Raw genomic sequence first — 26,436 nt, 5'->3', positions numbered from 1 at the left:
CCGAGTGCTGGGATTAAAGGCGTGCGCCACCACCGCCCGGCAAGTTGTACATTTTTAATAAGCACTCCAGATAATTTTCATATTGAAGCAAGTTTGAAAAACGTTGGCCCAGAAACAGTGCTTTGTGTTTGGCCATAGTGGCAGCAACATTTTCAAACCAACATGAATTGCCCCAAGCTCACTACAGCAGTGTGTGACCTGACATTGTTGATAACAGGGGTGGCATTGCAGTAGGAAGCCCCAGTGGGTTCTATCTGTGGCCTCAGCAAATGCATTCATTGTGTTAATGTGTACTTCTAGTCGCAAGGCTAATTATTTGTTCAAGGCTTTCTGCCTTGATTAGAGACAAAGCCACCTAATGAGTATGGCGTCTTAGGGTGAGATGCAATGTATGCGGAATTCAAATATACTTGTAAAATGCAAATAGCTTTAATTTGGTAAAAGCCGATAATGAAAGCTGGACCTCTTACTTACACAAAGGAGCGTTGGGAAATGATGTGAAGGAAAAATTTGGGAATTTGCTAATTACCCTTCCCTGCTGTGGTCATTAGGGATGGCATTAAACAGGGGGTAGCTAGACTAATGTTCTGTAAATCTCTGTAAGAAAATTTCTGCAGGAGATGAGAAGTCACCCGAGATGAACCTCAGTACATGGTTGTAGTGTAAGGCCAAGCACGCTGCAGAATTATTAACTTAGCTGGCACCAGTCCTGCCCAGGTCAGCTGGACTTGATGATAACGGGCACCACTGCAGCCGGCAGCCACTCGCTCGTGTTCCTCTCCCCAACATCGACCACAGATATTGCGAGCCATTTGTTCCTCCACTCAATATGTGAGTTTTAACTCCCTAAACCAAGCCTGAAACACGGGTCTGAATTCAAGGTCCTAGTAATGGTGGTGAAGTGACTCCCAGCACAGACAAGAGAAGGGATGCCACTCTCACATCCTGACACAAGGTCTCCCATGTCCCCTCTGCACTGTGAGCAGCAATGCCATTTACACCCCCCCCCCCCCATTATCTTTTATGTACTTGGAGGTCCAGGGCTGTGTCTGTGTTGTTCTGTGTCGCCAGTGCCTGGCACACGGTAGGTGTTAATATGTACTTATTGACTGCATATTTGAATGGCCTTTTACATCAGGCTACACGGCTGTGTAAGCCTTGCTGGCTCCTGTGTCTGTTGCCAAGGGAAAGCAGGACGGATGATATTCACTACCAAGCCAGGAAAGTGCCCCCGTAGGTGAAGTCACCTTAGTCCTGGGTTCAGTTGGTCTGGGGACGGTCTGGACACTGGGACTTAAGTTCCCTGGGTGAGTTGCTCAGTCTACTTAGGAACCAGAGCTCCAAGCAGGTCTCTCAAGTTACAGCATGCACACAAGCCACTGGGAAATGCTAAAATGTAGGTTCAGAGTAGTAGGAATAGGGCCTGGGAGTCTGTGCTCATATGCAGCTCCTAGGTTCTTCCAGAGCTTAGATTGGTGGTTCTCAAACTGGGGTGCCTTTTTTAGCCTATGGGGATCTTCACGTCCTTGCGTTCGGTCTGGGTTTCAAAACAGATAGATCAGACTCTGGTTGGACCAGGGAGCTGGCTATTGCTACCAAGACTCTGTTGGGTGTTCTATGTTTCTCCACAATAGTGGCATTTGCAAGCTCACATGATATAATGCCACATGAAGGGCACATTTAATAACAAAGGTTTTCAAGTGTTGCTAAGCATTTTACATCTTTTTTTAAATCATATTTTTGCTTTTTTTTTTAAGACAGGGTTTCTCTGTGTAGCTTTGGAGTCTGTCCTGGAACTCCCTTTGTAGACCAGGCTGGCCTTGAACTCACAGAGATCCTCCTGCCTCCGTCTCCTGTGTGTTTTACACATTAGGGATTAGATCTACACAGTGTAAATCCCATACCACCAGACCACATCTAACACAGGAACACAATGAACAGAACAGTCCCCACACTGTGTCACTGCCCGTGGAAGAAGTAGGTTACCTCAGGTTGTCACCACCCTCTGTCACTTCATGATACAGCCCAAGGTGCAGGCCATCCACGTAGGACTTGAGATGAGCCAGTTCCAGGGCTTTCCAGATCTCCTCATCCGAGTATTTGTCGAAAGGGTCTAGATTCATCCGCAGACTCCCGGAGAACAGGATGGGGTCCTGCAAGTCGAAGAATGGCAAGCTGTTAGGGGTGATGTCAGCACAGGGCGCGGTCATCCTTTGTGGCCAGACATGGTCTGAGATGAACTCTCGCAAGAAGCTGGCTCATGGCTGAGCTCCTCTCACACCTCTGAAGGCCTGGAGTGTCTGCGTCTGGAGAGCTGAGCACGGGGTAAGAGGAGTGCGCGGTTTGTACCTGCTTTTTTCCACTCTGGATCTCCCTGTAGACATCCAGGTTTGCTGCCACGTCTCTTTAGGAGATGAAAAGAAAATCCCTCCCCTGAAACAGAAACTCCTGGCTTAGAGATAGAGACTAAGAAAGTAGAAGAAGAGAAGGTGTAGTCATCTGACAAGAAGCCGTCTGGTACATTTTGAAGAGGTCAAAGAAGAGAACATACCAAACTTACAAAACATGGGGGCTGAAGAGACATTTGATGCCCAATCATCAAACCTGAGTTTGGACCCTCAGCTTCCAATAGAAAGTTGAGTGTGGCCTCTCCAGCCTTATGCTCAGCCCCGGGAGGGAGAGGGGAGCAGCCAGAGGATATCTGGAGTTACTGACCACTGGCCTGGCCAAAATAATGCTCTCCAGAGGCTGGAGAGGTAGCCCTGTGGATAAAGCACTTGCTGCTCTTGCAGAGGACCTGTATGCAGTTTCCAGTATCCACACCGCAGCTCACAACTGTCTTTAACGCCAGAGGATCTGGCGCCCTCTTCTGGTCTCTGTGAGAATCAGGTCCACAAGCAACACACGTACACGCATGCAAAATATTCATAACACATCAAATAAAAAAATCTTAAAACAACATCAGAAAAACCCTAAACAAACGAACAAATGGCAAGCTCCAGGTTCCATGGACGATCCTGTCTCAATGCAGTGGGGAAAAGTTACTGAAGAGGACATCTGACGGCACACACCAGACATCAGACAAACAAATCCTCCACAGGCGCTTGGCCACAGTGCCGAGAGTAGAGGCCTCCAAGGCAACCCTGACTTTGGTAGGGTTCATAGAGCAAGCCAAAGGGAGGTCTTTCTTGCTGATACAATAAATGTTCCGCTTGCTGGCAAAAACCTGCAGCAAATTCCCTCCCCTATCTTTTAGCCACATCAAATGGGGGATATAAAGCTTAATGGTTTCAAGCTTCAGCAGCAAAATTGCTACTGTTAATTACGAAGGTCTCAGCAAACCGTGATGGAGTATGGAGCCGCCAAATAATCATCCGCTCTATTTGACTGCTGTTGTGTTGCTGCCACCTACCGGTCAATTCTAGCAGCCACAAAGAAAGCGCAAAGTTCAGAGCTTTTAAAAGCAGTCAGTGTCTTTGGGAACTAGTCTGGAATCCCGGTGTGAAATTGAACCCTGATAGTCAACAGGGTCTAGAACCATCTAGGAAACAGACCCCTGGAGGTATTTGAGAGGGAGTATCTAGACTGGGTAAATTGAGCCGGGAAGACACCTTAAACACCAGCCGCACCATCCCACGAGGTGGGGTCTTAACCGGAGGCGAAAGGAAAAACACAGCCGAGCGCAAGCTCTCCTCTCGACTTGGTGGGTGCAGATGCAGTGTGCCAGGGTACACTCACGCTGCCATCCTTCCCACCGCAATGGGCCATGTCCCTTCTCAAACCGTGAGCCCAAATCACTCTCCCATAAGTCCCTTCTCGTCAGGTCCAGTGACAAGAAGAGTAACTAATGCAGCCGCGGGAGTTGCATGGTTGGTTGAGTTCCTGTCAGTGTTTCTCTCCTGTGTGTGTTAGAGTGAGCTCTAGGGCTCACCTGGGGGATGATGGTCAGCTTCCCGCGAAGGTCGTGCAGTCCGAGAGAAGCAATATCTACTCCATCAATGATGATCTGGCCGCCTGCAGACTCTAAGATTCTGAAGAGGCAGTTTGTGAGGGATGACTTCCCAGCTCCGGTCCTGCCCACCACACCAACCTGTGAACAGAGTTCATGTACATCTAGATAGTCACGTTGTGATAGTCAGAGAGGAGAGAGAGAGAGAGAGAGAGAGAGAGAGAGAGAGAGAGAGAGACCTTATATCAAACATATAAAATGGCTTTTAGTTTTGATGAGAGAAAAAATGTCCCAGATGTCAGAAACAAATGCTTCTCTCACACTCCTCCTCAGTTGTGTGGGCTGAAAACAGTGACTGGAAGCAACGGACAAGCCCTCCGTAACAAGCTGTTGTTGTTACAATTAATCCTTGGAAATTATAGCTTTATTCCTTTTTAATTTTTTTTTTTAAGTAGAGGGAAAGGAACCTTTGGGGTGAGTCAGTAGTAACGGCATTTGTTGCTAAACCAGATGACCCGAGTGCAATCCCTGGACCCACATGATGGAACAAGCTAGCCTCTGCTCTTCACATATGTGCGTGTACACATATACATGGGCATGCACATTCAAACTCACAACATAAATAAAGTGTGCTAACTTAAATTTTTATTATTTCTTTTATTTTTTGAAATAATTTAATTACATCATTTCTCCTTTCCTTCTTCCCTCCAAACCATTACCCTTCCATGATTTTTTACAAATCCATTGCCTTTTTCATTTATTGTTGCTACATGCTTACATGTATATATACATATATACACATATACATACGAATACACACACATATATCCCTAAATATAACCTGCTCAATCTGCATAATGGCACTTGTGTTATGTTGTCGGAGATGACCAGCTGGTGTTGAATAACGTTTGGTGTCCTCTTCCCTGGGGAAGACCATCTCTCCAATTCCCTGCATCCCTTAGCCGCCTATGGAACACGTCACAGACTTTCGTGTCCTCCTTGCTCAGGGGCCATGCTAATCTTTTCTGTGCCGCTCTAATTTTACAACATGTGCTGCTGACGGGAGAGCTAGGTTTGTTTGTTTGTTTGTTTTTGTTTTGTTTTGTTTATCAGTGGAAAGACGGAAAGGCTTGTTACCAGAAGAGAAACCTGGTTCTCAGCCTCCTTGTCTAGACTGGTTGATGGGTTGATGTGTCCACATTAAACCCCAAACTGTGACGAACGAGAGCTCTATAGGAAGGGTTCTCAGCCTCACAGACCAGGAGAAACACTAGCTAATTTCCTCCTTATGGACAGCCATCTACACTATTTTTCTCAACAATTCTCCCTCCCTCCAGGCCTGATGCTCCTCCTTTCTTTCCCAGGTTCTTCACCATACATTATATCCTCATGGGGTGGGCCAGCAGGGAGGCAGGATCCAGTCCATTATTATATTCCTTACATGTTCCCAGACTGCAGGAAGTATCCTAATCTTCTCCCTGCACTCAAATGATGGAGACCTTGTGTCCTTCTGTGTCAGACACTCTGCTGACGAGGCCTGAGAGCCAGAACTCTCCAGAGCTGTCTTCATCACCTACCTTCTCGGTGCTCTTGATGTGGCAAGAGATCCCTTTCAGTACCAGATCCAGCTCAGGCCGATACCGCACTTGGTAGTTGTTAAACTGGATCTCACCTTTGCTGGGCCAATCTGCTGGAGGCTTCTTATCGGTCACCCAGGGTGCCTAGCGAGGGGAGAGGATGAGGAGAGGCGGGCACAGTAGCAACTCAGCAAACAAATGGTTGTCATGGGACTCGTGTCACATGACATAAAGGTAGCAGGGCTGAGTGAGCTGGGCTTTTCTCTTCCAGAGGGTCTCTAAGTTTATTCAATGAAGAATGCTATCCTGCAAGGTTGCTCTGTGAATTTCCAGAAAGACACTGCCATTTACTAAATCATTTCCTAGACTTACATTTGGGGAAATTAAGTCCTTTGAATTAGAGTAAGGGAGGCTTTAAAATGACATGATGGTGCCAGAGAGGTGGCTCAGAGGTTAAGAGCACACATAGCTCTTCCAGAGGTCATGGGTTCAATCCCAGCAACCACATGGTGGCTCACAACCATTATAATGGGATCTGATGCCCTCTTCTGGTGTGTAAGCAGAACACTGTATACATAATAAATAAATAAATCTTAAAAAAAGAATATGATTAAATTGGGCGGTGGTGGTGCACACCTTTAATCCCAGCACTCAGGAGGCAGAGGCAGGCGGAGTTCTGCAAGTTTGAGGCCAGCCTACAGACTCCAAAGCTATACAGAGAAACCTTGTCTCGAAAAACCAAGGCGCGGGGGGGGGGGGGGGGGGGGGGGGGGGGGGAGAGACAACACTAACCCACTCAAGATGTTTTTAAAAATGAAAATGTCCTCTCAAAATAATTTCATGGGATTCTTATGAGTTTCACTAATTCTCACCTCATTTTCCACATTTATGTATTCATTTATTCGCTCAACAGCCACAATGTTGGTCTCTGCTTCTGATGTCATCCTCACCAGCCAATTCAGGGTTTGTGTGATCTACAGAAGAAAAAAAAAATTATACCAAACACACACACACACACACACACACACACCCCAAAACAAAAACAATGGAAAAATAAACCCTCAGGCTGAGAAACTAGCTCAGCCAATCAGCCGTAGCACAAGGTAAACTGGGAGGTTCCTTCATATTCAGGACTGTGCTGATATAAAAAGACAATTCTTGTTGAATTCTTATTTTCTTAGCTGAGAAATAAGACCCGTGCACTGATTGGCTGGGTAACAGTTGAGTGCTTACCTATGTGGTGCTCACAAAAGGGCAATGTGAACTTTGAATAGTTCAGGGCTAAAGCTCTGTGGAAGAGGCAGGCTCTTGGTAAGGTGGTACCAGAGTTCAGGTCTCCTGCAAACCTAGCGCTATTTATGGAACTGTTGTAGATGGCCCTCTGCAGGTGGGGGATACCATGAGAAAAGACTCAGGGCATGAAAAGGCTTTCAAAAGCGCTGCCTTCTGTCTCTGACCTCACTCTTGGCCATCAAGGTGGGATAGCCCTGTGGACCCCTGTCCTCCTTTACACAATTCTGGATGTATCCCTGCTACCACACAAACATATCCAACCACCAATGAGAGATTCGGCATGGTGCAGGCCCGTCTACAATACAAGGACCTCTCAGATAGATAGGAGCTTCTTTCAGGAGAGGAATCAGGAGTTTGCACATCTGCACGGGAGTTTTGGGGAGGGAACGGCAGCTAGAGAGAGGAAGGCCCATGATACAGGATAGGACCACGGTGAGTTAGAGTAATAGTTTTGTATGGGTTGAGCCACACGTAACTGCTTTTATGGAATTAGACTTTACTTCCATCTAAGGGTGTCCTGACTCTGCCTTGGATGTCCTGGAGGAGAAAGGGAAGTGGCACGAAGCACCAAAGTGACTCTGGAGAACAACGTTCTTTGGGGTGCCCCATCATGGGCCTCACTAATACCTAATGAAGACAGTTCTATATAGAGCACGTTTGCGGCCATGCAAACCTCTGGGACAGTAGCTGTAGTGCTGGCCACTGCTCAGATGCTGGGAAGTAATAAGACCAGCGTGCATCCCTACTGTGCTGGGTGCTGCAGCGAGAGTCACACGCGTTTCTCTCAGGCTCCACATAACAATTTGTTTTACTTGTTCTGTGATATAAGAGATGCCAACTCAGGAGTTTTTTGTCCAAAGGATTTTCTGATTACCACTATATCCTGGATAAGAAATATATAATCTTTGTTGATTGGAACCAATGAAGAAGGCAAAAAGATAAGAAGCCATTAAGTAAAAACATATAAAAACTGCCTTTTTTAAGTCATAAGAACAGAAAGAGTTCTGCCCACTTTGCTAGATAGTTCTGGTGCCCACTTAAATGAGGTAAGGAATGTAGCTATGGGTAAAGATGTGGAGTCAGGGTTTGGGCCCAGTCTTCCTAGTCCTTTTGGGTGAGAAATAATAAAAGACATGAACTCTCAGACTTAGTTTAAGATTAACTGACTTGCTGGGCGGTGGTGGCTCATGCTTTTAGACCCAGCACTCAGGAGGCAGAGGCAGAGGGATCTCTGAGTTTGAGCCCAACCTGGTCTACAGAGTGAATTCTAACATAGCCAGGGCTACACAAGACTTCAGACTTACATTGAGGGCATTGGACAGAACAAAGCCCACAGCATCCCCGGTTAAGGTCTCTTTATAAATAACCAGAAACAAGGCTGCAAAGAAGACAACCAAGTTTCCCACCAGCTCCAGACGAATTGCAAGCCACCTGTGGAGCAACAGAAGCAGAAAGAGCGGAGTCATTAGTCTCTACTCAGTCATCTGAACCAGGAACTTGGGAGCCCATAAGACACTGGGGACAGGGATGGTCGAATTAGGGGAGGGACGGAGAGGAAGGGCAATGAGAGAGATATCTTGATAGAAGGGGTCATTATGGGGCTAGGGAGAAACCTGGACATAGGGAATTTTGTAGCAATCCACAAGGATGACCCCAGCTAAGACTCCTAGCAATAGTGGAGAGGGTGCCTGAACTGGCCTTCCCCGTGATCAGGTTGGTGGTTATCCTAATTGTCACTACAGAACCTTCATTCAGTAACTGATGGAAGCAGATGCCGAGAGATCCACAGCCAAGCACTGGGGTCGAGATCCTGGAGTGCAGTGGAGGAGCCGGAGGAGGGATTATACGAGCATGAGGGTTGGGGGTGGGAGATGGAGGGGTGGTCCAAGATCATGATGGGGAAACCCACAGAGATAGCTGACCCCAGCTAGAGGGAGCTCACGGACTCTATGACAGCTGAGGAGCATGGGACCGAATGTGGATGAAATTTATGTGGCTGGGTCTGTTTGTGGCTGGCAGTGGGACCAGGATTTATCTCTGGCACATGAACTGGATTTTTTGAGCCCATTCGCTATGGTGGGATACCTTGCTCAGCCTTGATGCAGGGGGTGGGGCTTGGACCTGCCTTAACTTGAGGTGCCAGGCTTTGTTGGCTCCCCATAGGAGGCCTTATCCTCTCTGAGGGGTGAATGTGGGGAGGCAGGAAGGGGAGAAAGAGGGGAAACTGTGTTTGGTATGTAAAATGAATAAAAAAATTTAAAATAAAAAAAAATCATTCTTAGAGGGCTTGACTGGTATACTGTGCTCTTAGGAGCTACCTCAATTTGATTTAGAAATACTTAAATTCTTAATAACCCAATAAGTTGATTTTGAGGGAAATAAGTAGCATTTTAAAGGGTTTAAAAGAGTTTTCCAAACTAAAGGAATCCTACAATGCAATATTCCCCAAAGTACCAAGCTATCAAAATTAAGTAAGTTAAGTGCTGAAAATAAAACATACAAATTCATCTAAAATATCCTTAGACATTTTGGAGGAGATTCTGATTCAAGGACCACATATGAGCTAAGCATCTACGTTTCTTTTTCTTTTCTTTGAGACAGGGTCTCACTATGCAGCCTTTGGCTCTGAGGAGCTTGCCGTGTAGACCAGGTTGGCCTCTAACTCACAGAGATCTGCCTGCCTCTGCCGGGATTAAAGCCCGGAGCCAGCAGCCTGGCAAGCAGCTGCATTTTAAATAAATGGTGGTTGCCTTTGATTAGCATAAGGAAGCAATGGCCTAGTGTATCCACAGAGAGCTAGAGTCTGAGTATCTGTTTCAAGTGGGGGAAAAACTGGGAGTGGAAACAAGTTAGGTATGACTGATCACGGGGAGATAAACTGGACTTCCTAGAGAACTGAGGGATGCATAGTTTAACATCATTCATAAAAGTTAGCCTTCTCAAATCAAATATACTTAGCTAAATTTGTATCAATAATTCTAGCAGGTACTACGATAAGGATCACTGGGTTTACTCGGAAGTCTTTCCTTCTTGGGCAGTCTCTAAGAAATCAAACCTCTGATCTTGCAGTGAGCCAGCTAACTGGTCCTCACTAGCCTGCCCTTAACATCACAAGTATCCTGAAAGCCACCTAGGAATTTCACCTCCCCAAACCTCTTTCAACAGCATACCTAAGTGCTTGTCATGGTCTATTGATTCCTAGTCTGCTCAGGTGACCTTTTCCTTTCTTTCTTTTTCTTTTCTTTTTCCCCCTTTTCTCTGTTTTTACTTACTTATTTTCTTTCTTCATTGTTTTTAATTGAGCTATACATTTCCCCCACTCTTCCCTTCCCTTCCTCTCCCTCCCCTCCCACCCTCCCTTTTCATTTCTTGTCACCAATGTTTTCACCTACAAATCCCTAACTCTCCTCACGCCTCTGTTTCTTCTGTTGCCCTAAAAAGAATGCCATGCCTATGAAGAATCTCATCTCGAGTCTCAGGAAACCAAACAGATATTGTTCAATTCACCTGGCATGTGCACACTACTTGAGTTTCCAAAGACTCACAAATGTCACATGACTTTCACCGTAACTGTAAGACATGTTGTAGTCTAACCACTGAAAAGCAAAAACATTAATACTTTCTTAAGAGAAGCCAAGGCAATTCACCTAACTTGGTCAGTGGAGACCTGGGCTGGAGAACCTGTCTCCAACTCCAAAGTGTGTGCTTTCTCCTTTCTACTTAAACAACAGGAAAGGCGTGTGTGCATGTGGTCAGAATGAACTTCATACCACTGGCTATGGCTACCCTCCAGTGCCAAAAGTCAAACATGCAAAACCCTGAAACAGGTCTTGGAGAAAACCCTTAAGGGAGGCCTCACCTGTTGGAGGTGATCCAGGAGAAGACACATTTCTGGTTGGTGTCAACCAGTTTCTCGCTGCACGTTAGGAAACGCTGCTGGTGCTGGAAAGCACGGATGACGGACAGACCCGAGACAGTCTCGCTGAAGTGAGAATAGATTGGCGACCTGGTGACAGAGTCCAGTCGTCTCAGCTGGCGGGAAGTAGCCACATAAAACACCTGAACATAAACACCAAGAGTCAGCTAGTCACACAGCCATAAAGCAAGCGTTGTACTTCTTTCTTTCTGACCTTGGCCCGACATTTGTCACTCAATGACTGTGGCTCACATCCAGACAGGAAGACTAGCGTGGTGGGGAGCAGAGGGAGCTGAACTGAGGTGGCTCAGCCTTAGAGATGTGCAGCCAGGCCCGTCTCTTTCCTTAGCCCTTCACAGGCTATTCAGACAGAAATTTCTGGACTGGCTAGAGAAACAGTTACCAAGATGATTTTGTAAAAGATGCTGGGACACAAGGAGTATATAAAGTAGGGGAAGATGATTCCGTAGTTAAGAAAACTTGCTGTTTTTGCAGAGGTCCTGGGTTCCGTTCCCAGAACCCACATAGTGGTTCACAATGTCTGTAACTCCAGTTCTGTGGGCACCAGACACACAGCTGGTACGCGTGCATACAACACAGGCAAAGCATGCACCCACATAAAATAAAATAAACAAATCTCTTAAAAATAGTAGGGAATGCTGAAGTTTGGATTAAAATGGAGGTAAAAGCTCTTCTTCTGCAAACTTGACAACCATAGTTGGATTCCCTGAACTCACATAACAAGAAGAAAACTGACTCTGCAAAGCTGCTATCAGACACACACACCTGTGCACACTGACACACAGCACACACACACACATACACACACACACACACACACACACCAAATAAATTTATTTTAAATAAGAAAGACAACTTGCAGCAAAGCATTCTCTTTATAGCCTCCTTTTTCTCATCAATTTTTATTTGGGGCAGGAAATTATTCTACTTAGTTCAGTCTTCTGGGAAGATTGTTGCACTGGAACTTGCAACACCCACAGACATGCCAATGAAACTAGAAACACCCTGAAGTGAAATGAGATCCAGCCCCTGCATAAGGACATCCCCAAGTAGTTACGCCCTTTCAAAGACAAAGGAAGCAGCAGCCTCACACAGTCCCCTGGAAATGACCTAACTCTTGTGTGTGTGTGTGTGTGTGTGTGTGTGTGTGTGTGTTGGGGGTGCTGGCTGTTTTTTTCAGCTTGATACAAACCTGGACATGTCTGGGAAGAAGGAATCTTAATTAAGATAGTGCCTCTAGAAGATTAGCCTGTAGGCAAGTCAGTAGGGCATTTTCTTGATTTATGATTGATGTAGAAGGGCCCCACCTACTGTGGCTGGTACCTAGGCAGGTGGTCCTAGGTGGTGTAGGGAAGCAGGCAGAGCAAGCTACAAAGAACAAGCCCGTCAACAGCATTCCTCTAAGGACTGCTTCAGTTCCCCCACTCCAGGTTTCTGCCCTGTTTGACTTCCTGGCCTGACTTCCTCCAGTGTGATGGATGTGACCTGAGAGGCAGGAGCTGAAACAAACTCTCTCCTCCCCAAGCTGTTTTGGTAATGGTGTTTAGCCCAGCAACAGAACCCTAAGACAGGGGCCCTAATGGAACTGTGAACATGTCATCTCTTTCTCTCTCTCTCTCTCTCTCTCTCTCTCTCTCTCTCTCTCTCTCTCTCTCTCCCTCCCTCCCTCCCTCCCTCCCTCCCTCCCTCCCTCCTTTCTTTCCCCTTCCACCCCATCCCATCCCCTCTCTGTGTTAGCCAAGTGTCCTGCCACCAAGCTATATTCCTACCCCTCAAAAGTCTTGAATCCAAACACGTGTCTCCTACTTAAGCTCTCTGGAGTGCAGTGTAGGGTGTCATATGCTGTGGTCCACACTCACTGACACCAACAATGGAGCTTTAGGTAGCCCCCTGGGCTTTCCAGGATGCTGGGGAAGAGTGACCAACAGCAAACACAAAAGAGCCTCAACAACTTCAAAAACAGAGAGGAAGGGAGACCTAGCTGCACCCAAGCTTACCTGAACAGACACATAAATAATGCCAAGAGGAATGATGACGACGGCGAAGATCGGAGTGGCCATGCAGATCATAACAAGAGTGCTAATTATGCCAAATAAGCACATAACCCAGCTCCGCAGAGTCTGGGGGAGCATGTCATCCACCGTAGAAATATCCTGGAGATGCAAGGAGAGAAGGTGAGCCAAGGATTTCTAAGACATTGCTCATCTTTCTGGCTCCCGCTTTTTGTTATTAAATCTCTTCAAGTCACCCATGAGTAATAGATTATACTGATCTCTCCAATAATTATTCACACTTCTGTGAATTCCTTATTTTTTTGAATTCTTCCAAATATATATGTCAATAATCTTCAGCTTTTTCAGTTGATGTGCTGGATTTCTACTCTTCATCATTTTCATTAAACCACACTCTGTAAACTACTAGAGCCTCTCAGAGAAACCCCATAGCCAAACCAACTCATTACAGCTTGTGATCCCAGTGCCCAGGAGAGCGTCCAGCACATAACAGGTCTTGAAGACATTTATTTAAACTCTGTCCCACAAGCTTTGTCTCCACCTTTGCTTAAGGACCCCTCATGTACTGGGAAGTTGTTTCCTCTGCCAAACATAGGGTTTCAAAGGGAGAGGCAAAGGGGACTGAATGCATCTCCTGGCTTGTCAGTGTCCCAACCAAGGAACCCAAGGTAAAAGAGGGGTTTAACCACCACACTGTCTTACGTCATGTGAAATAAGCTGGGAAAGCTAACAGATGGATGGATGATTTGGAACACACTCAGAAAGCCTTGCTTATATCTTGGGTTGTCCTTGCCCAGCTTTCCTGGGGGATTATATTAATTCTATATATTAGTTATATGTGAGTACTAAGGCAAGTCCAAATTATTCCTGGAATTCCCCATATTTGCCAGGGACGCTAGCCTCCCAGGAGAGCTCTGAATTGGGCATGACTTCTGAATCCAATTTAGCTCCCAAGTTTTACATCAGCACACCCAGGGCTGGTGAAACCCTCGCTAGCTGTCAGTCCTACGGAGATGAATTTTGATCCCTACTTAGGACAGACTCTCTACCTCTTTTTTCTTCCTTTCTCTCTTCTCTTAAGGACTTAGTCACTGTTTCTAGAAGACCTCACATCAAATTTCTCTGCCTCTATTCTTAAAACTTTCCTTTCAGATGCGTTTAAACTAATCAGTGGATTAGGTCTACCCACGAGGGGAGCCATCTTCACACCTCATGGTACTAGGCTCGTTGAAAGGACTCAACTGATGGCGGGAAAGGAGTGACTGATGCGTGTGGTCCCAGAACCTATGCAGATGGAAACAGTGTCTGAGAACGCAAATACAGATATCTCGGCCCAAAACTCAGACCCACCTCAGAGGTTCTCAAAGCATCAAACGTAGAAGTTTTAGGAATGGATACAGGCTAAGGAAAGATTTTACCTACAGTTTTTTTTTTATTAACTTTATGAACAGTGAGTGTGTTTTCACTTACACTTTTCTGCAGAATGACCCTCCTCACCCTGCTTTTACTGCCCATTCCCGTCCCCATGACAGCCCTCACTATTTCTCTTGCTGTAGTGATGTAACTCAAGTCTCGCCTTTTCTAACATTTCCCATCCTCGCCATCCAGGCTGAACTAGTATTCTTTCTCTGCCATGCCTTTGTCCCCCCAGTACACCTCCGCACATGCTACTGGTGGTTTTTAATCATATCACAATCCTTCTTTTCTTTGATTTTCTCCTTCACTTGAGGGTGAACTACTGAAAGGCCAGAGATGTTCACCCCTAGGATTCTTGAGGCCTCACAGGAAATAGCCCAGAAATATTTGCATGCTAAGTAGACCAAGAACTCAAACTGCACAGTTGAGTGAGGACTCTCTTTTATCAAAATTAGAAAGACCCTCAGCATCTAAGCACCCCAGTGTGTTGAGATACTTACACCAGCAAATCTGTTCACAATCCGGCCTGTGGGAGTTGTGTCAAAGAAGCTCATGGGTGCTCGAAGGATGTTGGTGAGCAGCTGCTTGTGCAAAATTTTTGAAGACTTGTTGCAAGCAAACACACTCCAGAGAGTTGCAGCAAGCACAAAGATGCCTGGAAATAGAACCGATGTGGTCAGCCCCATGCCACAGACTCCCGTTGATCTGTGCCTTGGATACAACAGTGAAGGATTTCCTGAGCTGTAGGAGATTTCCAAGGTCCATGAAGATGTCTCCCCTAGTCATCAGACATACCTTGTGCCATCCCCAGAGCTGCAAAGACTCCGATTCTCATGTCCCTCTGAGAAGTTGGATAGTTAGAGCCATTGAAGTGTTGAGAGTCGCTGGTCCAAGCACTCAGCCAGAGGTTAGATCCAATAGAAGAAACAGAATACAAGGCAAAGCCCAAGACGACAAAGGTTATCGAACACCATCCTACTGATTGTAGGTATTTCAGGTAGATGGAGAGCTTTACCTGCAAAGACACCATCAACAATCCCCTCAGGGCTTTGGGTAAGATGTTATAGAAAACTAACCACAAGGGGGACTGTGCTGGCTACACAACTTGACAACTTGACATAAGCTAGAATCATTCTGGACAAAGGATCCTCAGTTGGGAAAATGCCTCCACCAGGCTGGCCTGCAGAGAAGCTTGTGGTGTTTTTTTGGTTGACAACTGATGTGGGTGGCTCAGGTCACTGTGGGCGGTGCCACCACTGGGCTGTAGGGCTGAGTGCCATAAGAAAGGAGGCCAAGCAAGCCATGAAGCACAAGCCAGGCAGCAACCTTCCTCCACGGCTTCTCATTGAGCGCCTACCTCCAGATTCCTGCCCTGCTTGAGTTCCTGCCTTGACTTACCTCAGTGATGTGTAAGATCTTACATTGGAAGTGGAAGTATAAGATTAAAAAAAAAGCAACCTTTTCCCCACAAGCTGCTGTTAGTTATGGTGTTGGCTCACTAACTCGAGGAGTGATGTCCCCTGGAAAAGTGGGAAGCAGCATTTAATAGTCTGTGATCACCATTCCCACACTGGACCAGGATAACATATCAATGCTAAGTATGACGTGAGGTGAATAGCCACCAGGTTATGAATAAGCATTTAAATGTGATAAAAAAAATGCATAAAATAGGGTGGAGAGGTCAGAATTTACTAAGACCTTGGAATCTGTGGCTTTAAGTTTCGTTAATTTGAGCCATGTGCTCTGCGTCTGATGTGTTAGTGCTCCCTAGCACCGACAACTCTACATCAGATCAGCTTTGTTGTTCTCCACACGTAAGAGTAGAATCAAACATTCCTCCTTCATTCTTCTTTTTCTTTTTAAAAGATTTACTCTTTATGTATACAGGTGCTTTATCTGGATGTATGCAGGTGCATGAGGAGAGAGCATCAGGGCATCTGACTGTGAGCTGCCATGTGGGTGCTGGGAACTGAACTCAGGACCTTTGGAAGAGCACCCTTAACTGCTGAGTCATCTCTCCAGCTCTGAGACATGATTTTCTGGAAAGTCTCTGTTTCTGTTTGCATTTAAACACTGAATCTGAAGATTTGCAAACATGTTGCTCTAGTAGATACGTGTTTAAGTTTCAACTAACTTCCAAACTTTTTCAGATTCCAAGCCTGATTCCCCCTCGAGCAGTACTTTCTGCATGTGGTGTTTACCTTCCCGGTTTCCATAAATTCCTTCTTGATTAGTTTTTGGCCTCTCACTAGTTCTTCCTTCTCCTTCACATTCTTAATCTTCATGGAGTTTTTGAGGGACTTCCTGTGCCTGACACTGGACCTGGAGCTGAGGTAGAGAAAGGAAAATACCCTGAGCATGGGGACACTTCCCACAAGCAGATGCCACTCTGCATCAAAGTGCTTTCAGAGCCCCGGGCTAAGTGAACTGCCGTGGTTCTAGCCCTTTGCCCACCCAAGGAAACAAAGAGCCAAGAGTGTTCCTGAGATACATTCTGTGTGGAGAGAATGTCCACGTGGAAAGAAGAAAGACCAAATAGGACTAAAGAAGCAGTAAGAGTTGCCAACTGAATACATGGGCTACCTGCAACTCAGTGTTCGGCGAAGGCTATTTTCTCTTTTCATGGTCAAGGAAGCTGCATCCTCGGGGATTTCCTCCACAGTTGGTATCAGCCCACAGTCATCATCGTCTTCCTCACTATCATCATTGACTAAGGAGACATGTTTGAAGTTAGGAAATAACACAGGACTCACAACACTATGACTAAGGAGAGAAAAGTCCTCCTGCATCATGTTGATCAAGGGAGCTCAGATGTATATATGTTAGAATATTCAACCTCATAAGTTCTCACTGAGGATGCTAGGATAAAGAAAGGATGGGTCAATAACCCACCGGAAGAGAACGGTCAAAAGGAGAAGGAAACCTCCGGAACTATGTGAGTTCCTTCAGAGAAGAAACAGCGGTAGAGATACAGAAATAAGTAAGCTGCAGACACCATCCACAGAATCAACCAAAGAGAGTATTAAGAATTAGAAACACTCATCTTAAAGTTAAAGTAATTCAACGTACTTTTATTAACTGAAGGACTTACAAAAACATTTGAATATGAAAGGAAATAAGATCTGATATACAGCATGGGCACCGTGGGAACGCTGATGCAAAGATCTCAGAAACTCCTCCTCTTTGGCAATGAGAATGCTGGGGGGTGGGAAGGTAGGGAGGGTTTGCCAAAAACACAACTCTTTCCAAGACTCTGAAATCAACCAAAATCAAACATCTTTTTTTTCAAATGACTAAATCTTGGTAGTTGGAAACCTTGCAGTACTTTAATATGTCTCATTTCCACCTCTCTCTCCTCAGCTGATATAGCTTGTAAACCAATCATAGGAATTACGATAGAGTAAGTGGGTTTCACACTACCCATAACAGCCTATCCCAGGATAATTACCTGAAGACTGGCTTTCATGTACCAGGAGGCCCCATGCGGCTTCCAAGGAAGGGAAGCAGCCAGTAGTCCTGTCCAGCTACGATGAATATGAAATACAACAGTGACCAGCACAGCATGAGAGCCCTAAGGGTGCAGCACTGGCTTATACACCTTTGGCTACAGTAACCAACAGCTCTCTTGTTGGCATTAAGGCCCATTCAACAAGAGGGAAATTGTGCCTGGTACTAGAAACCTGTCCACCTGGGTCAAGTGAGGTCATGGATCTCTACAGAGAACCTACAAACACAATTTTACTAAACCAGCATAATCCCTAACTGCATTCTGAATCTTTATACTCACAGATAAGTGTAGTTCTTACCCCCTATCAAAGATACTTTTCTTTGTAACAGATGGAGATCATTAATGAAAATCACAACCGATCAAAATGTCGAGAACAAAAGATTGTGTGGTGCCCATTCCCAACTGATACATCTATAGCACAACTCCTGAAACTCAGGCTCAAGGGGCATTGCAGAAAAGGGAGTGGAAGGATTGGAAGATCCAGAGGAACAGGCACACCCATGAGGTCTCGTGAACATGGCTGCCTACACAAGACCTGAACAATGACAGCACCAACGGACCTGCTGACATGGGAGAGGGAAAGCCCATGGGGCCTCAACTCTAGACAAATAACTACATGCAATTGGAGAATGCTGAGAGCGGGAGAAATGGTCTTCAACAGGGAAGAGCTCCCCAATTGATTGTCTAATACTAAGCATATACAGGTATAGAATATAGGCCAAACAGACACTATGTATTTAGTATATAGATCAAATAGACTCTATTTATAAATAGACTCTATTTATGTATTTAGGAATATATATGCATATACATATATTCCTATATCTATTATATATACATATATATTCCTCTATCTATCTATCTATCTATCTATCTATCTATCTATCTATCTATCTAATACAAGAATTAAAAAGAGGCCAGGTGTTGAGAGCTTCTGGTAGCAATGGCTTTACCAGAGGCCACTGAGAAAATACAACAGATAATTACTGATTCAGGTGTCAACCCACCAGATGAGTGACGCTCTGATGGGGAAAACCTCATTGAGCAAGACTTACAGGGCCACAGACTCGGAAGACTGGTTGCTTCTGTCTATAACTTTTCTCATGTGCCATGATAAACAGCCATGGGTATTTTTCCCATTGCCTGTGTGTTTATATATTCCATCTACTGGGCATACATATAGCTGTGGATGGTCAGGAAGAGAGAATTTCTGCTTAATCTGTATAATTCCGATGAATAGAAATAATACTAGAATATTTTTCATTACTCAGACTGACCTAGGGAAGGAATAGTATTCTCAGTCAGAGACAGCCAATTTTAGACTTCAGAACTGATTCAAACAAACTGGAACTTGAATAAACAGAAGCCTGGCATTCCTACAAGTGGATCTCTGACACCATTGCCTTTCTTTCCATAGGAATTACTCACCCCAACATCCATTGTACACTCTGAAGTGTCTGTTGGTTGCATATCAGAGGTAGGGGAGTAGGAAGTACCACTCACTTGGCCCAGGCAGAGTTTCAATTTCTGTGTTTCTTTACAGAGACACAGAACACAGAAGAATGAAGTTTGAAACTCTGGGCAATTAGGCCCCAAATGTAGTTCACTGGATACTAAATAGTTTAGGATATAGATACTGGTTTTCCCTCCCACTAGTACACCAAGTTCCATCCTCTTCCAACCCTGCTCACATACCTGTGGCCTCTCCTTCTGGCCCGGAATGCTTCAGGAATGTCTTTAGATTCTTAGCGAACACTCCTTTCTTGCTCAGCAGATCCCGGTAGGATCCTTTCTCTAAGACAGTGCCGTTCCCCAGAACTATAATCTCATCCACTTGGGGAAGGAAGTGAATGCTGTGAGTCACCAAGATGCGAGTCTGTAAAAGTCACACGGAACTGCTCTGATTACTCCATGCCCACCATCCTCCCTGGATTGCTCTACAAAGGGAAAAACAGACTTCTCCATTCACACCGGGGCTTTGCATCAGAGTCCAGACCCAACTGCGTGACTTTTTTACCTTATGTTCTGTTCCCAGGATTTCATCTTAAAACCTTACCCTGCGTGTGAAACGAGACTAGACTCATGGATCTACTCACAGTTATTTTCCGGTAGTGTCAACGGGGTTTGCCTGACACACGCTCTCCTCCATGTTCCTGAATAACAAGTCTGAGCTAAGAGAATCCCTAGGACCGATACCCATTCTTACAGACAGATAACTGGTTAACCATCCTGTCTCACTGCGGTTGTCACTTACCAGCTAATCAACTGTATAAAAAAGAACTGCCCAGATCTTTCAGTAAGCTAGAATAAGAAACAATATTTTTATCCAGGCCTTCCTGGCATTAGAGACTTGACCCACCTTGTATTCCTATACTGATTACTATGGTTTGAAAGAAAATGGCCCTAGAGTGGCACTATTAGGAGGTGTGGCTTTGCTGGAGTAGGTGTGACCTTATTGAAGGAAGTGTATCACTGTGGAGGTGGACTTTGAGGTCTCATATATGCTCAAACTTCTCAGTGTGATACAGGGACCACCTCCTGCTGCTTGCAAGATGTAGGACTCTCAGCTACTTCTCTGGCACCATGTCTGCCTGTACACTGTCATGTCCCACCACGATTATAAGGGACTGGGCCTCTGAACTGTAAGTGAGCCACCCCAATTGAATGTTTTCCTTTACAAGAGTTGCTGTGGTCATGATGTCTCTTCACAGCGATAGGAATCCTAAGACAGCTACTGACACAGGAACTCCACTCACAGAAAGACTGGTTGGCCAACAGTGAAGCTGAATTAGCATATGGGGTTGTAATGGGCTTCGGAGAGATAACCTAAGTCCCTGCATTTGCCCTCCACCCTATAGTCCAACAGCATCTAGAGTCTTCCTGAAGTATCCAGGGGATATTCATCCCTTCTGTCTCCACTCAGAGCAAACCCCTGGTTCCTTTCCCAAGTCCCTTGGGAAGACGTGGGTATTCCTCTGAGGGTTCCACTGTAGGTTGTGCTGACAACCTTGAAAGTTTATTTTTTTTCAACAAACTTGCCATAGAATAGATGCCAGTTCATGAGTGAACAAAACCAAAAAGGTCTTAAGGGCAGAAGGTGTGACTAAGAAGAGGAAGAAGAGTGAATTTCTGCAGACCCACTGAGCTAAGAAAGAGTCAAAGGGTCTTGGAGGAGAGCAGGTTGCCTCATCAACTCTGTCATCTTGCCAGCAGCATTCTAGAAGTCTTGAAGGAAACAGCCAAATACAGTTGGCATCTCCCTGCCTTTGCTAAAGAAAATGCTCTTATCAACAGAGGGACAAAGATATATATATATCTTACATGTTTAAATCCCCCCCATTATCCTAAGAGACTCAATATTAGAGCAACAGAGTAAACTAAGCCTCTCATTAGTCAATTTCAGGATAGGCCATGACTTCACAATGGGAGCCTTCAAGGGACAGACTTTAATGAGACCAGTCTGATAGGAAGAAGATAATAAGAAAATCTTCTTCAGGACATACTGTTCTGAGATGTGTGTGACAACACCCCAAGCCCTCCTTTCCTGCCTTCACCATTGGATAACTTCTTACCTTGCCTTTCAATATGCCATTGGGGCCCACGACCTTATCGAAAATGTGTTTCCCCACATGAGAATCCACAGCCGACAGGGGGTCATCTAGAATATAGATGTCTTTGTTCTGATAGGTAGCTCTGGCCAAGCTGACTCGCTGCTTCTGACCACCACTGAGATTTATGCCCTGAAGAAGAAACAATTCCTATTGAGCAGCATGCCCTCGTCCCCCTCTGCACAGTCTGACACGGAGGGGAAAAGAAAGACATTCACCTCAGTAAGGTTTAACAGCTTTCAAATGTCCTGTTTCTTTATATGAACAGTCATTTCTATTCAAACAAGTCACTTTAGCCCAAATAACTAGTCATGGCCAACTTACTGTTCTCTACTGTACAGCTTACTTATTGACTACTTCTGACACTCTCTACCCTGTGACAAAGTGGAGCTAACACAAAGGCAGAGTCTCTGCCACTTAATCATTCAATCAGTGGCTCCTGACCTCAAGGAAAAGACAACCCTAGAATTGTATTCTCATTCATCTTCTAGAGCCTCAAGATCCTGGCCCTCAGAGGATTGTTATGTTCACTTTTTAAAAGGGGGGGGAAGGAGTCAGTTGGTGGTGGTGCACGCCTTTAATCCCAGTACTCAGGAGGCAGGGGCAGGCAGATCTCTGTGAGTTTGAGGCCAGCCTGCTCTAAAGAGCTAGTTCTAGGACAGGCTCCAAAGCTACAGACACACCCGTTCTAGAAAAACAAAAAAAGGGGGGGGGGAATAAAATATTTTAAACATGTAATAATAAAAAAGATTTATATATATATATAGCATAATTTTCTAAGTAAGTTTCTAAGTAAATTATGCTATATATATCCAATGGATGTAATATAATTATTCAAATCAATTCTTTCTCTTTTTTTCCCACGCCACAAGAGGGCGTAGGCAGGCACACTCGGAACAGCTGGCCCATGCTGCTCTGTGACAGGAATCGGACTCGGGAATTGAACTCCGGACCTCGGGACTCGCAAGTGCCGCGCTTAGCCACTGAGCTACCGCTCAGCTCCTTTCTCTCTTTTTTTAAAACAATTTTTTTGTTGTTGTTTTCTAAACAGGGTTCTTCTGTATAGCCCTGGCTGTTTAGAACTCACTCTGTAGGCCAGGGTGGCCCCAAACTCAAAGATTTGCTTACTTCTGCCTCCCAAGCACTGAGATTAAAGGTGTGCCACCACGCCTGGCTAAAATCAGCTTTTTGTTTGTTTGTTTTTCGAGACAGAGTTTCTCAGCTTAGCCTTGGCTGTCTTGAAACTCAGTAGACCAGGCTGGCCTTGAATTCACAGAGATCCACCTGCCTCTGCCTCCCAAGTAATGGGATTAAAGGCACGCACCACCACTGCCTGGTCTAAAATCAGTTTTTATTAAAGATATTTAATGGCACAAGTCAACTCTGGGTCATTATAATAAACTCAGTCTCTTGTTTCCTTTGCCTTATTAGCTTTGATTCAGATTATAAATTCTTATATTTTTTTTCAGGAACAGTGTTTAAAACATTGGAGGCCAGTTCTGGTGGTACAGACTTTTAATCCCAGGACCTGGGTAGCAGAGACAGGTTCTCTGTGAGTCTGAGGCCAGCCTGACATACAGAACAAGTTCCAGGTCAGTCAAGGTTACATAGTGGATCGTGACTCAGACAGAGTAATTTGTATAAAGTATGCAGTCTTACAAACATGGTTTGTGTGCTTGTGACTATCATGATTTATTAGCACACTTTCCCCTTTTATCCTCATTGGTTTTTCTTCAATTACTTCTGTTCCCTTCAAGGTCCCTTGCCCCAGCCAGGTACCTTCTCTCCAATCTCAGCCATGTCTCTTCCAGGCAGCATCTCCAAGTCTGGGAGGAGAGCACAAGCTTCAAGAACTTGCTGGTACTTCTTTTCATTGAATTCTGATCCAAAGAGGATGTTGTCTTTGATGGTCCCATTCTGAATCCAGGACTGCTGAGGGACATAGGCTGTGGTGCCCTATATGGGAACGATCAAACCAGGTGACAGTCAGTTATAGAAACGGAGGCTGGAGCTAAGAGCGGCAAGGATCCAGCAGTGCTTAGGTTTGGGGAGCTGTACCCCAGGCTTCCCAAGCATCTGGTGTTTATGAATGTGAGAATCAAGAAGTAAGACCCAACATTCAACCACCAAACCACCCTCCTCCCCGCACACCTTTTTATAGCATCATTTTCTTCCCTTGACCTTTAAAATCAGAAGGGATGTGCACGCTGCTCAGAACAGGGCTTTAGTCAAATCCAATGACTTGGTTGGAACTAATACAATGCTAGCCCTTTCAATGGCTTAGATGACTCCCTAGGAAGAAAACTCAAGTGGCTCAAATTAACACACCACAGGGACAGAGGCTGAGCAATGCCTGTGTTTGAGAAATAACTGAGCTGTGAGTTAGCAATAAAAAGTCTCCCAAAAGGAATTAGGAGACAAAGTTAAATCTGTAGCTGTCTCTGCTATAGTACATTTTAAAAAATGTATATTGGCTCATTGGAGACTGATAAACAAGCAAGTAATCTTGGCATACTGTGGAAGAGGAAATGTTTCTTCAGTGTTTCCAAGCAGGTTAATGTAAAGCAATCATAATCACACTTTCTCATAATTAAGAAGAAAGCCTTCAAAGAGGTTGAAAAGTTCTTTGTGATCCAAATAGGCTGGTTTAATGACTGAAAACTGCTTACGATTTTCTGTAACTATAACTCAGAGGAGAAGTTCAGAGAGTTGATGAAAATGCCATGAAACCACTTTCCTCTGGTTTCAAACAAATAAACCAATAAACCATAATTAATATTGTGTTTGGGGAAACGTATTTCAAGTTCTAGCTCTCAAAGAAGGAGGTGAGCTGGGCGTTGTGCCACATGCCTGTCATAAAAGCTACTCAGGAGGCTGAGGCAGCAGACCACAATGCAAGACCTGCCTTGGCTACACACTGAGACAGGCTACAACCTATTTCAAAACAAAAAGCAAGAAAAGGGGATGGTGGAGATGGTTAATCCCAAGATCCCGTGTAAAGCTGAACACAGTAGTATGTGTCTATGATGTCAGTGTTCCTAAGGGCAATTGGGAGCCAGAGGCAGTAGCATCCCTTCTGGGGCCTTGTGGGTCAGCTAACCTGGTACCCATAGTAGTAAACAACAACAAAGAGAGGCATCTGAGGTTATCTTCTTAACATGCCCACTGTGGCACAAGTACACACATGCGCACACATGGGGCAGGGGTAGGGATTGAAGCAAAGAGACAGCTGGAATATGAAGAGGTGGAGCATTTGCCTGGTCTGTATAAGGTTTAATTCCCATCGCTGGGGACAGAGGATGGTGAGGGCTCAAGACTTATCATGATGTTAGGTACAAATGCCAGTGTTGGTTTTATAGCCATTACAGATTTCATTATTGTTTATTGTTGGTACTCTGGTTACAAAGTTAAGTTTGCTGTTGTTTAAAGATTGGTTTTATTTTTATTTTATGTATTAGTGTTTTGCCTATATGTGTGTATGTACACCACATGAATGTCTTGTGTCCAGAGAACCAGAAGTATACGGAATCCCTTGGAACTGGAGATACAAATGGTTATGAGCTACCCTGTGGGTGCTGGGAATCAAACCCAGTTCCCTGCAAGAGCAGCAAGTGCTCTTAACTGCTGAGCCATCTCTCTAGTCCTACAAAGTTAAGTCTTAAAACTTTCTCCTAGGTCCTTTTACTTTTATTGTACAATTTAGCAGATGGGGGGCTTTCAGACACACATGTATATTTACAGCAGAAATGCCTACACTGTTAAGGAAGACATCTCTAGTGAACAGTTTCAATACCTTTGTATGCATATAGGAAAATCACATGGACAGTTTGAATGTCAGATTCTTAGGTTCTATAACCAGAGTCTGGTTGTATAGCACTGGGGAGAAGCAGAGAATCTACAGTCCACAATTACACCAGATGTCTCCAGGATCTCATACACGAGTGGACTGTCCCAAATGGGGAAAGAGCACTAAGGCCCACGTTTGGGGTCAGAGGTCTTCTCCACTCACCTTGATAGTGATGTGCCCATGTACATTTTCCATTTCTCCCAGCATGGCTGATACCAAAGAGGATTTCCCAGAGCCTACAGTGCCCACGACAGCCACCAACTGGCCTGGCTTTATGTCCAGGTTCACACTGAAAGAGAGGAGTGTTTATGGAGGAAATGGGTGGGTGGGAGCAGTAGTTCAAGTCACTTCTCTTGGCTTCTACAAGAAATCTGTTTTTAGGTCATTTCCCCCTCAAGACTAGAAATTTTGCCATGGATGTATAAGACCCCAAAGTGCTTCTTTATTATTTTTAAGTTCTGAGATACCGAAGAATGAATTCTAGCTCTCAAACTCATTAAAGCAGTCAGTGTCAAGGGTGCATTTGCAACAGCACAAGTTCTCCTGGGGGTGGTTCTCTGAGGACCAATGGTTAAACAACACCCTCTCTGGAGCCTAGGCACCTGATCTGGTTCAGGTCTCAACTCTGACACTGCTGGGTTGGGCAATTTTGAAAGGTCACTTTTTCTGGACTAAGAATTGGATTTTGCTTCTAAACTAAACTTGTTGCTTAATGTTTCCCAGATTTCTCTATTCTTTGGGTGATAGTTGCTGGAAGCAAATTCCTTACCTAACCCTAACCTAACCCTGAAGGTCTGACTTCTCTGGATGGGGAGGGGTCTACCTGGAGCTAGAATCCCAGGAACTCTCTGTGCCACCTTGTCTATTTGAGTCCCTAAAGCACTTGGAACATCAGGAACCTGTCACGTAGTCTTTCTAAACCTTCTCTAGATGGCAACAGTGAAGCAGGAACTATGTGCAGTTTCCTCTCTATAAAGGAAGGCTCTGGGCTGGGAGGTTTAGGGCAATGGCCTTGGCTCTGACTAATCCTGGTGCTGACCCCAGAGTGCATTTCAAGGCTATAGGAATAGAAGGGAAGAGTAGGGAGTCATAGAGTTCTTTGCTTGGGGTGAGAGGACACACAGGTTCTGAATCAGAAGGCATTCATAGCCAGAGTGATCAGAGGATCTGGAGTCTAAAACAGTGAGGTCTTAGCAGGTACCTTACATACAGCAGTGTACTCACAACAGTAGCTACAGTAGCCCCCCACCCTTTTTTAGGCAAAGTCTTGCCAGATAGCCCAGACTGGA

The 26,436-nt window shown here is 45.0% G+C and overlaps 1 protein-coding gene and 1 non-coding gene across 2 annotated transcripts in view; both read right to left on the bottom strand.

Moving 5' to 3' along the window:
• Abcc2 (ATP binding cassette subfamily C member 2) overlaps positions 1 to 26,436 on the bottom strand; it is a 59,748-nt gene that overhangs the window by 4,824 nt on the left and 28,488 nt on the right. Inside the window, exons 16-30 of the mRNA XM_038327228.1 lie at positions 25,310 to 25,436; positions 23,080 to 23,256; positions 21,265 to 21,432; positions 19,388 to 19,568; positions 16,768 to 16,894; positions 16,386 to 16,512; positions 14,980 to 15,199; positions 14,685 to 14,839; positions 12,754 to 12,909; positions 10,679 to 10,878; positions 8,124 to 8,250; positions 6,399 to 6,500; positions 5,527 to 5,670; positions 3,932 to 4,090; positions 1,987 to 2,153 (exon numbers count right to left, since the gene is read on the bottom strand). Coding sequence (XP_038183156.1) covers positions 1,987 to 2,153; positions 3,932 to 4,090; positions 5,527 to 5,670; positions 6,399 to 6,500; positions 8,124 to 8,250; positions 10,679 to 10,878; positions 12,754 to 12,909; positions 14,685 to 14,839; positions 14,980 to 15,199; positions 16,386 to 16,512; positions 16,768 to 16,894; positions 19,388 to 19,568; positions 21,265 to 21,432; positions 23,080 to 23,256; positions 25,310 to 25,436 — 2,337 coding nt within the window. The remainder of the gene's footprint in view (positions 1 to 1,986; positions 2,154 to 3,931; positions 4,091 to 5,526; positions 5,671 to 6,398; positions 6,501 to 8,123; positions 8,251 to 10,678; positions 10,879 to 12,753; positions 12,910 to 14,684; positions 14,840 to 14,979; positions 15,200 to 16,385; positions 16,513 to 16,767; positions 16,895 to 19,387; positions 19,569 to 21,264; positions 21,433 to 23,079; positions 23,257 to 25,309; positions 25,437 to 26,436) is intronic.
• LOC119806041 lies at positions 4,912 to 5,018 on the bottom strand. The gene has a single exon (XR_005284089.1). It is a non-coding gene; the product is annotated as a U6 spliceosomal RNA (small nuclear RNA).

Source organism: Arvicola amphibius, chromosome 1 (genome assembly GCF_903992535.2).
Source record: "Arvicola amphibius chromosome 1, mArvAmp1.2, whole genome shotgun sequence".
Taxonomy (NCBI): domain Eukaryota; kingdom Metazoa; phylum Chordata; class Mammalia; order Rodentia; family Cricetidae; genus Arvicola; species Arvicola amphibius.
The sequence above is the reverse complement of the archived record's forward strand: the minus strand, read 5'-3'. Positions and strand labels throughout refer to the sequence as shown.